This window comes from Leptinotarsa decemlineata, unplaced genomic scaffold (genome assembly GCF_025532065.1).
Source record: "Leptinotarsa decemlineata unplaced genomic scaffold, Ldec_3_MD MMD2_P_RNA_scaffold_14, whole genome shotgun sequence".
NCBI lineage: Eukaryota > Metazoa > Arthropoda > Insecta > Coleoptera > Chrysomelidae > Leptinotarsa > Leptinotarsa decemlineata.
In genome coordinates, this window is record NW_027412528.1 from 13,330,158 (window position 1) to 13,342,845 (window position 12,688).

At 33.9% G+C, this 12,688-nt stretch overlaps 1 protein-coding gene across 1 annotated transcript in view; it reads right to left on the reverse strand.

Moving 5' to 3' along the window:
• LOC111516154 (extended synaptotagmin-2) overlaps positions 1-12,688 on the reverse strand; it is an 81,984-nt gene that overhangs the window by 35,851 nt on the left and 33,445 nt on the right. Inside the window, 4 exon segments of the mRNA XM_074179551.1 lie at positions 4,862-4,997; positions 5,090-5,198; positions 10,922-11,215; positions 11,217-11,318. Coding sequence (XP_074035652.1) covers positions 4,862-4,997; positions 5,090-5,198; positions 10,922-11,215; positions 11,217-11,318 — 641 coding nt within the window.

A 12,688-nucleotide genomic window follows, 5' to 3' on the forward strand; every position in this document is an offset into this window, starting at 1 on the left:
CGATGTTCACCGTCTGATTTTAAAATGTGTTCTGATACGTTACGCAGTAACTTATCGGGGTAAACTAAAAAGTTTGCCCTTCTACACTTGTATAAAGTTCTCCATTATAATTTTTAAATTTTTTCAGATTGTGGAAGGTAACCATTACCCAAAAAAAGGTCGATAAAAAACTGGATTTCTTCTTATTTTACCGCGTAACCAATTAGATAAAGCTAGTCTTACAGACAAATCTCTGGGCAATAGAGCTTACACACGTTGCATGATAGGGATATAGCTGCTGAGCTCTTAAAATCTGCTACACTGTGACATGGGTAATATTCAGTTCATCAGCTATTTTCCGAGTACTGGTATGAGGATTTAGTTCAAATCAGCTTCTTCAATTTGAACTGTTTGTACCGTTGTAGGCCTTCCAATGACAACCGTCGATCTTTTAAAGCTGCCTGTTTCAGAAAGTCGTGCATGGAGATGTACAAAAGTTCTTCTATTAGGCACTACACGCTGAGGAAATATTTCATGGTAATGCGTCTTGCAGCATTTGAGTTTCCGTGAGCCATTCCATAACAGAAATGCATATCTGACATTTCACTGTTAGTAAATTGAACCATGTTTTACAAAAATAGTTCGAAAAATAACCACTAAACACTTTTTATAACAATTATAAAATAAAAGCTTGTAAAGTTGACAACAACTGTCAAGTTGTTTATTAAATGCTGCAATCGTTTTCCAAGGCAACCCTTGATTATGATTTATGGTATTTTCAGAAGAGTGCGAAATTCAATGATGCGGCGACTAGACGGTTGTATTGAAGCCGAAGGAAGCCATTTCCAACACTTAATTTAGTGCAATTTGTTAGTCTAGATCAGTGGTCGCCAACCTCTTCAATGTGTTGAGCTACTTTGTTAATTTTGGAATAAACAGCGAGCTACCCACACGGAAGCCACGTAACGCAACGTAAGTGAAATAATCCACAGTTATTTCATCATTATATGTATTTATTTTCTATTTAACTGATAGTACATAATACATAGGTACTAATAATAAACTAATAACAAAATAACTAATATTACTAGTACGTACTTGTTCATAGCTACATTCCTACCTATCAAACGAAGGTGTTTGAAAAATAAACACAAACTTTTATCCAGCCACAATGGCATGTCACGTATGATTTAAAAATAGTTAATAATAACAACAAAAAAGTAACGCACTATCATGAACATAAACATTGAAAAATAAAAAAGCACGTTCAATGAGAAGGCTGACACTCAGACTCATCGATCATTTTTTTAATGTTTGCAGTATAATTTGATGCAGCCATTCGAATACAATTATCCAAATGTTCATCTGAAAGTCAAACTTCATATTGGAAAAAGAAGATTCACACAAATATGTTGAACTGAATAATGCTTTCACTTTCAAGGCGACACGGCATAGAACTGAATATTTGTCTTTACTTACAATAGGCCAGATGCATTCAGTACTTGAGACTAACGATTTTGAGGCTAAATCATTTTGAAACTCAATGACTTCCATTTCTGTTGCAGCGATGTCTTCGCCAAAGTTCTGCATAACACAAGTTGCAAACTGTTGGATATCAATTTCCATAAAGGGTGAAACAACAAACTGCGCTACTACGGCCATTTCATTGAAATCCTTAAAACGATTTTTGAAGTTATTCTTCAGGGTAGAAATTATTTCTACATGATATTTGTTGTCATAGGGTTCTAATCGATTTTAAGATATTTTTTCTGAAAGAATAGGAAAATGCTTGGCATCGCTGTTAATTAGGTTTTGTTTCCAAAACTCCAGCTTTTTGATAAATGCTTTCATATCAGAAATCATTTCCGCTAGTTCTTTGTCTCTCCCCTGAAGCTGCAAATTAAGTTCATTTAATTTCTCTGTAATGTCCACGAGAAAACCAAAATCTCTAAGCCAGATTGAATTTTCTAGTTCCGGAGTTGGTTCATCGCGTTGTTTGAAAAATTGAACTATGCCAGATAGGACATCATTAAAACGTTTCAGCACCCGTCCTCTACTTAACCATCGGACTTCAAAGTGAAGGAGTAGGTCCCCGTATTGACAGTCAACTTCATCGGCCAAGGTTCTGAATAATCTTATTTGTAACGCTTGAGCTCTAATCTTGTTCACAATTTTTAGCACCAGTTTCATAACGTTGTTTAGTTTCAGGAAATTTCCACATAATGCTTGCTGATGGATAATGCAGTGGTAACAGAGAAATTGCGGAAAAGTTTCATCTTTATGACATAACGCCACCAGACCCTTATCACAACCCACCATAGCTGGAGCGCCATCGGTTTTCAAGCCTACCATTTTCGATATTGGAATTTTCTCGGAAGAAATAATATTTTTCAAATGAGAAAACAACTTTTGTCCAGTAGTGTGTCCTTTCAGTGGAATGAACTTCAAAAGATCTTCTTTAATCGTAAAATCACTAAAAACCATCCTGACGAACACGGCCATCTGGGTAGTGTCAACGACATCTGTTGATTCATCCAGTTGAAGTGAAAAATAAACACAGTTATCTAAGTCAGTTCTTAACTGTAGAAAAATATCATTGCTCATTACTTCTACACGTCTCATCACTGTATTAGCAGAAAGTTGCATAGATTTTAGAGCTGAAACTATCTTGTCTTTATTTCTAAAGTTGGCAAATAACGAATCAGCAGCTTCTAAAAACGCCTGTTTTATCATTTCCCCGTCTTCATAAGGTTTCTTTTTTTGTGCAATTATCTGGGACACATGGTACGATGCTTCAGTTGCAGCCTTATTTTTATCGACTGTTCTTAAAAATATTGATTGTTATCCAATTAACTGCTTTTTTAACTGTTTCAGTTTCTCCTTTTTGGAGGCAGAATGTAGTGGAAATGATTTTTCAAAATTAGAATGTACAGTTTTATGATGTCTCTCAATATTTCCTTTTTTAGCAATGGAGACCGAAGTATTACATAACAAACACACATTTTTATCTTTAACTTCTGTAAAAAAGTATTGTTCTTCCCATTCCGAATGAAAGTGGTATGTCTTTACCTTCTTACAACTGCTTGCCATAATATTAGTTTTGTTGTTCTCCACTAACCCAACCGCTGGACGTTGGTTACGCGTTCAGTTTCAAACTATGCGCAATGTCGCCGCGCCGTGCGTATTTATCCCGTTCAAAGCAATCCAAATCGTTCTCGAACACTAACGCGCTGGTCCGGCTGGTCGGTTCTAGCCGATTCTAGCTTGATGGCGTCAGCGGCAGATCGCTCACCGCAACGTTGCCGCTGTTTATGTTCAATATTATGACAATTAGATTTTTTTGTGGAATTTTCGGAAGCTTCTCTGATTTTTGCAGTTTGTATTTTTTAAATTAAAATCGTTGTGAGAGCTACCAGAATTGCCTCCGCGAGCTACCGATAGCTCGCGATCGACAGGTTGGCGACCACTGATCTAGATGTTCATGTTATTTAATATTTGTTGTTATTTTACATAATCAGAAATGAAAAATTGTAAAAATAATAATTTCCAAAAGAAACATTTAATTCCCTATATTATTCCATGTGAGGTCCAGGGATATGCAATTAAGTCGACTTTTTTTTCTTAAAAACTAAGCAAGATTGCTTAAGCAAAATTGCTTAATTCAAATAAATAATAAAAATTGCACAAAAGTGAGTGGCGTACATTTTTAAGTCAAAAATATTCGTTCAAATCCCGCTCGAGACTCCACTGGACTTGATAAATTGAATCACGTTCGGGCTAAATTAGATCCTTAATGTTGTAAATACCATTGCCAAATTACAACAAAATTAGGTGAAGGATATTTTTTATTTTTAACACCCTGTATCTTGAGAACGAAGAATTTGCGGACCCATGTTTATATGAACATTTCGTTTTAAAATTACCTACAGAATCTTCTGTTAAATTTATGGTAGATACATACTTAATTAACACCCTGTATAGACCTAACTACAACTAAAAACGTGTATTATTATGAAAGCATCCCTGAAATCAAAATGTTCGATAATGAAGACTCACCACAGTCAAATATGTCATAACGCAAATTGCAGTTGTTACTGGCTTAATAAAGAGTCACTTCAAATTTACATATACTTTTTTTTTAGTTTGTTGCAAAGTTTTGACACTTCTTAACTGTACCTTTCATTGAAAATTTCATGAGAGATGTTTGTCATATTCGCACTTTGAAGTTGATTTTCAGACCATGCAACAATTTTTTTTGCAGAAGTGTTCCTTTATTCCTTCATTTCATTTGTTCTTGAAAGTAGATTAATGGCATGATACTACAAAGGTATTTGAGTAATTATGGAAGAGATTATTTGAATCATTGTTTATGTCAAAAAACGCTAGTCATTTAATACCATTATTGACCAAGATTGGCCAAACCACCCTAACAAACTGAGCACTTTCTTTCACCACCCTTGATATTTGTTCGTCTTGTTAGTCTATTCAGTGAACTTTGTACAACAAGTTTTGAAACTGAGTTGATGTATGCCTTATGATTATTGTACGTACTGATTATTTATTGTACGTACTATCAATGAATATGACACAAAAAGTTACAAGAAATTGTTTTTTGTACGACATTTACATTTTTGAACGCCTTTCTTCAGGTTGGTTAGTAGAATTACATTTTTTTTTCTATTAAGTAAATGATAGAATAACCTAAAATAGAGAACAATCTAAAGACAACTTTTATGATTTATAAACCATAGAAAACCATTCAAAAACATTTTATAGATTCATGAAGACCCGTTCTTTGAAAGAAACGAAAAATTTCAACAGAAAAATGTTTCTAGTAGCTTAATCGATATCCTGAATTGTTTTCTACATGTTCCTTACTCACACTCTAAAACTTGGATTTCTCATCAAATTTTGGGAATTGCTGGAAGATTTTTTGATAGTATCTTCTCCTACTTCTGAAACTTCTGCTATTGGTTGTGGAGATTTAGGCGGTGGTGAGTTACCACTTGAAGATGATACTTGAAATAAACAATAACAGTTAGACTTTTACATCATTCAGCTGATGTTTCTACGAATAGACTCCACCATAAAATAATATCAATGAACTTACTTGATCTATGCGACATGGTCGACGATCTGACAGAGTGCGTCCTTGAGAATTCTTCAGTATCAGAATCTGATGAACTTTCGTCACAAACAAATTGCTCATGTTTCAAAATCTGAAATTAACCACAGTGTTTCAAACCGATTATATACATACGTAGCAAATAAGTAGGTGAATAATTATTGGGGTTATTTTTGCATATTGTAAAAACATTTCTAGCAAGATTATTACTAATATTAGTTGGTCAAACCGTCAATTCACAAATAATTCAAATCAAAACCTCTAATCGAGAGAATTCTTGTGAGAGCAGATATCCAAATTCATTTCTAGAGACACCATAAACTGCCGTTTATTAGGGCGCCACCAAATATTAAGATGCATCAAATATTTCAGATCATTGTCTCATAATCTGTAGATTAGATGGCAAAAATCAGAACAAAGTGAGAAATAAATTACATTTAGAAATCTTAAACGAATAGATGAAACCTTCTTGAAAAAATTCATACAAGATGCTCCATTTGAAAATGTTTATTATATTCAAGATATTAATCACAAGGTAAGTTATGTAAACGACCTGATATTGAATATATTTAACGTATTCCAAAAATACTTTATTGTGAGATTTTCACTAAATTGTTTTACAAAAACGCAACACGTGTTTCGCCATACAATGGCTTCATCTGGCGTGTCTTTCAACTAATTCTACACATTCAATACTAAATATATATAGTTTATGGAGTACCTGAAATCAAAGTACCTGTAAACGAAGTACCTGAATTTTAAGTAGCTGATATTTTACCTGAGTTTCTAACGAATTGAATTACCTGCACTTATGTTCCATTTTCACATTTGAAAAAATATATTCAGTAACGGAGAGTTACTGAATATAGTATGCTTCACAGATTATTGAATATTCCACTGTCTGATAGGGATTTCCAGAAAGAGCTGAATTTGATCAAACAAATCGCGATTAATAACGGTTATAAGGTAGATATTGTAAGCTCCATTCTTTCCAAAAAACGACAAAAGCAAGCCATGGATCTGGTCTACCCATATTCAAGATGCGATAACGTTAGTTATAAGACATTGACATATGTGGGGGAACCAAACAGGAATATTTCCCGTTTTTTGAAGAAAGAAGGCGTAAACGTAGCTTATAGAACGAATAATAACGAATAATTTATTAAAAACAATAAGAACAAAACTTTGGTGTCGGATAGATCAGGAGTATATAAGCTGACTTGTGGCTCTTGTCCAAAACTGTATATTGGCCAAACAGGAAGAACATTTTTCCAACGAATTAAAGAACATGAGAGTAGTTTTGTAAATAGAAAGACCAATTCCACATTTGCAAACCATCTTTTAGCAGAAGGACATGAGTTCAATCATGAGTACGAGGTGTTACATTTAGAAGAGAAGAGGTTGAAACTTAATCTTCTAGAATGTTTAGAAATCAATAGATTCAGGAATTCGGGTAATTTACTGAATGATCAATTAGAACTCAATAACTCTCCGTTACTGAATATATTTTTTCAAATGTGAAAATAAGTGCAGGTAATTTAATTCGTTAGAAACTCAGGTAAAATATCAGCTACTTAAAATTCAGGTACTTCGTTTACAGGTACTTTGATTTCAGGTACTCCATAAACTATATATATATTTAGTATTGAATGTGTAGAATTAGTTGAAAGACACGCCAGATGAAGCCATTGTATGGCGAAACACGTGTTGCGTTTTTGTAAAACAATTTTGTGAAAATCTCACAATAAAGTGTTTTTGGAATACGTTAGTTATGGATTTTCATCAAGTATCGGCCGATTCCATCATATATTTGAATATATTTGACATACAGGGCTTTTCATGATGAGCGTTAATTAGCCGTTTCTGACAATCTATTTAACGGATTCTCCTGAAAATTTCACAGTATGCATAAATCAATATGACCTACACGCCTAAAATATTTCAGACGAAGCGGCGTTGTCGTTTCTACTATAAAGTAGCGGCTTCTTTGATTTTTCAAATGGAACACCTCGTATATAATATCATATTATGATTTATTATCACTTTGTCAACAAATTCATATACTATTTTCCTATACCTATCTATTACCGTTTGGAAGATATAGATTAATTTCGATATTTTTTTACCAAACATGAACTTTTATAAATGCTGATAATCATGAACTCTCTTGCACTAAAACGATCAAATTTGAAATGGAGTGGAGTGATACTATGAGGATCTTCACTCCGAGTCATATTTTCATTTGCCTCATACAGGGTCTTCAAAAAATGCAGATACTTTGATCTCATGAAAAAATGAGTGGAATTCAATTTTTTCAAATGGAACACCCTGTATATTTCAACATTTTTGAGCTCTACATCCAATTTCAGATTCTCTTTGTTCAGATAATACTATTTCTATTTTGAACCGTGTTCGAGATAAACTGTTCCAAACGGAAACTGACGTGGTTTTCTTGCTCGTTTTTTTTGAATTCATCACTTATTTTGGATATTCAACTTTTTTTTTATACTTAGTAATATTTCTTTTTGCTCCAGTTTTTTAACTGTCTCAGATCAGTCAATTCGAAATTGGTATGTACCTACCTTAGAAAAGTTACAATTTGTATACATTGAAGTACTGGTAATAGTGTGTTTTGGAAAAATAAATAAACCAAGTATTTAACGTCAGACTTTCGTTGGTGGTTTTGACTGATTGTGATAGCTACCAATTTTAATAGAATAATGTCAAGATTAGATTACAGTAATGAAGATTTCTTGAATTTATTAATAATTTATGGTGAGTGCAATAGAATTGCAAGTAGAACATGCCGAGTATTTCATGAAAGATATCCACAACTTCTGAAGCCGAATAATAATGTGATAAATCAACTACTAAAAAACTGTAGGTTAAATGAAAGCTTCCGTCCAAAAATCATTCGTAAGAAGACTAAAGTGGATGATGATGCCAATGGTATAACAGTTTTGGGATACTTTCATGCATTTCCAAATGCTTCTCTGCACGAGGCTGAAAGGGAGATAGGTATACCCTACGTGACAATTTGTCGAATTCTTAATAAGCATAAATGGCATCCCTATAAGTTCTACTGTGTCCAACATTTGAAAGAGACTGAATTACCTAGCAGAGTGGAATTCTTTGAATGGTTACTTGTCAAGACTCAAGAGGATGAACATTTTTTCAATAATATCATATAGACAGATGAGGCCAAGTTCACAAAAAATGGAGTTTTCAATAGACACAACAGTCATTATTGGGCGCCATAAAATTCCCATGTTGTCCGTCAAAGGGGTTTTCAAGAAAGATGGCAATTCAATGTATTTTTTGCCATAAAGAATGAGTCAATTTTTTATATCGAGTTTTATGATGATAATTTGAATGCATCAAAATATGAAGGTTTACTGAGGAATGGAATTCAAATGATTTTAAATAATAGACCAGGAAGAGAACGTGTATGGTACCAAATGGATGGTGCTCCACCCCATAATTCTCATTCAGTCAGCGAAGCTTCAACCGAAATCTTCGAAGACAGATGGATTGGTAATAATGGACCTTTTCGTTGGCCTCCTAGAACACCAGATGGCAATCCATTAGATTATTTCGTGTGGGGTTTCATTAAAAATATGGTTTACTCTACTCCAATAACAACAATGGAAGATATGAAATCGAAAGTTACAACTGCTTTCAATAGTTCGACTCCAGACTTGATCAGAAGCGCTACACATGACAATCTTTTGAAGAGATTACATGTTTGTTTAAGTAGAGGTGGAGATGTGTTTGAACATATTCTGAAATACACTGACGATTAAATTAACTCATTAATTTATGGGTTTATTATTTTCAGTTCGTGTTTCAGCGTTAATAAAACTATTGTTTGAAGAGAAGTTTCATTCGATGATTGAGGAGTATTTTAATAATTATCTTTCCATTATATTATCTGTGACTAATTGAGAAACATCAAACGAAATCTGTTTTACAAAAATGAGTGATGAACAAGGAAACCATGTCAATTTCCGTTTGAAACAGTTCATCTCGAAAATGGTTCAAAATAGAAATAGTATTATCTGAACAAAGTTAATCTAAAATTGGATGTAGAGCTCAAAAATGTTGAAATATACAGGTTGTTCCATTTGAAAAAATTGAGTTCCACTCATTTTTTCATGAGATCAAAGTATCTGTATTTTTTGATGACCTTGTATGAGGCAAATGAAAATATGACTCGGAGTGAAGATCGTCATAGTATCACTCCACTCCATTTCCAATTTGATCGTTTTAGTACAAGAGAGTTCAAGATTATCATCATTTATAAAAGTGCATGTTTGGTAAAAAAATACCGAAATTAATTTATATCTTCTAAACGGTAATAGATAGGTATAGGGAAATAGTATATGAGTTTGTTGACAAAGTGATAATGAATCATAATATGATGTTCCATAATATGGTGTTCCATTTGAAGAATCAAAGAAGCCGCTACTTTATAGTAGAAGCGACAACGCTAAAATATTTTAGGCATGTAGGTCATATTGAGTTATGCATACTGTGGAATTTTCAGGTTGATCCGTTGAATAGTTTGCCAGAAACGGCTAATTAACGCTCATCATGAAAAGCCCTGTATACCCCAGTCATCTTCGAGTCTTGTACGTTTTGCCTTGTTAAATGTCATTCTTGTTGCCTTCCTGAGGTGTTCCAGTTCAGAGCACCATAATGTATTGGTTGTGCCATCTGTTTGAACCATCCTCATTGGACAGGATTCCTTGTAGGCAATGTCTATTTTGTTTTGGATAGATACCGCGTATCTTTCCAGTCCTTCAGGCCAGAAGTCAGGACCTCTTTTAGGTCCTGACTCCTGGCGCAGTGTACAGTAAAGACGCTTGATTGTATTATTATTTTAAAAGTTTTTCAGTTGTCTTATTAGGTATCCCAACATACGATTTGATGAACAAATATATCCTTGAATATCATTTCCAAAAGAGGAAACATTATTATATGTAACACCTAGATCCTTCACCTCCTGGATCCTTTGAAGAGTGATATATATACACATATATATATACAAATATATATACAAATATGAAAGTTATTGAGTGTCTTGATATAGAAACAGAAGTTAATATCGGACATAGCACTCATGAAAGTGGCAAACCATAGACACGTGTTTCGGGCTTTTGGCCCATCATCAGTATGGTGCAGCCAAGTGTAAGGATGGGCAACACTTGGTTACCAAAAGATAGAAATACAAATACACGGAGCCACCAACAGGAGCCAACCGCACATTTGTGGTTTCAGTTGATAGATCTCGTGTTCACAGCTATAGCTGCCTCCGTGGTGATTTTGATAGTTTTCTTGTGAACACGAGATCTATCAACTGAAACCACAAATGTGCGGTTGGCTCCTGTTGGTGGCTCCGTGTATTTGTATTTCTATCTTTTGGTAACCAAGTGTTGCCCATCCTTACACTTGGCTGCACCATACTGATGATGGGCCAAAAGCCCGAAACACGTGTCTATGGTTTGCCACTTTCATGAGTGCTATGTCCGATATTAACTTCTGTTTCTATATATATATATATATATATATAGTCATTGTGGTAAATTTTTTCATTTTGAAAAATGACTTGTTTTCACAGCTTCACCTATAAACATTACGTAAATCTTTTTGTTATTTTGTTGATGTGAAAAATATTAAGAATAAATAACTCAAAAATTACCCGATATGTTTGAATGTTTATTTCAAATAGTAACGCATGACGTGCAATAAAACTAGTAAGTGAGCTGCAATCAAAAGAAAAATAGTTACTTGCAAAATACAAATTTTTTCTCTTACCCTCAGTTGCAACGAAAGTATAATTTTTCCAGAGTTCGTGAGTGGGAATTCTTCTTTACTGATTTGCAAATCCGGAAAATCAAAGAGGTTTTTTATGCTGTACACAAGTTGGTCCAATTTACTGTCACTATTCTTGTCGACAATACTGAGATTCAAAGAATCACTGTCAGGATTAGCAACAAGAAGTGAAAATCCTTGTTCCCACACAGGATCGACGGTGTGTTTCTTAACTTTACTCTTCTGTTGTACTTTTCCTACTGTTAAGACAACATATGGATACATATGGATCTGGTTTCTTCGATTTCACTTTCTGTAGATCTTGGGCTGTGTCTAAATAAATAGTAAGGAGAGCCGTACTTATGTTTGTCACCTTCAATAATTTTGTTTCAAGGGATACCTGAAATGTAAAAATTGGCACTGCGATGAAATTGTTACTCCCCATCAGCCGTATACGATATCATTTCTGTAACTATGGAGTTTGTCAACTTTTTCTGTATAAAATCTTAAAATGTCAACTAAGAATAAAATTACAAATTTGAAATTAATTAAGGAAAGACTAACAACTATAATACAAAAATGAATGGCCCCAACAATAAAACTGAACAGGCATGAAATATAAATAATGAACTTGAGTTCCAATTAAAAAATGGATATGTCTGGTAGATCTCTTAAGGTACAGGTTGAGAAGCAGTTCTGCGAAAAATTAGATATAAAGATTGGCACTCCCCAAGGTGGGGTTCTTGGGCCACTGCTATATCTGCTGTATGTCAATGACCTTCCTAATCAATTTAGTCAAGGACGTACTTTCGTATACGCAGACAACACAATAATCGTTGTTACAACTGAAACTATCAATCTTTTCAAACTAAAAGTAACTCAAACGAATGAAAACAAAAAAAATAAGAAAAACCAAAACAAATCACTTTACCTGTCGATGCTTAAGTACACGCGTACAAAGGGGATGCACGGCTTCAGTCGTAGAGTTTGGGGGTAGGTTTTATTATAAAAAAAAGGGCGCCACTGGCTCTCAAGCAGCCCAAGCCAGAGGACTTCCAGATCTCGAGGAACCAACAGGTAATTTTCGTGAAATGATCACCATTAAAATAATTGAGGGATGTATTGATTATATGTGAATATATTGAAACTTAGCTTCTGAGTATATCGAATAATTTAATGATAAGAACAAAAATATCCCACAACACGTATCACGCTTGAAGAGCAAAAAAAAAGAAATACGTAATTATTGTTCTCAACAACAACTTCCTCCCAGTAACATGTACATGCGCGTGGTTCACAACAAAATAATCATATGATTTCTCAATATTTGATGGGTAATAAACTCGTATATTGAAATCTACGAAATCAAAGTTCAAATGGAAATAACAAAAACTTATGTATCTAATCTTATCTGTTTTGGTTTGGGTTATTTGCTGGATATTGGTAGCCCTTTTCCCTATCCTTTATTCTGGATTTGCTGTCCTTCTGGCTCCCACGATTCTGTGATTGTATAATAAAAATTCTAGATTCAGATGGCTTGGAAAACCTATGACCCAATGCTAGAATTTTCCACCAGAACCCTACAAATTTGAATGAAAAACAATTCGTGTATTTATTACTCAAGAATTGGAAATATAAAAAAAACTACATTACCTCTTTAATGGAAGGAGGGTTATCTCAAAATCAATGAATACCAGTAAATATATAGTTTTTGCTAGGGCCTTGGGCTTTGTTTTTGTTTAACTGAAATGAAATGACAGTTGTTCGACA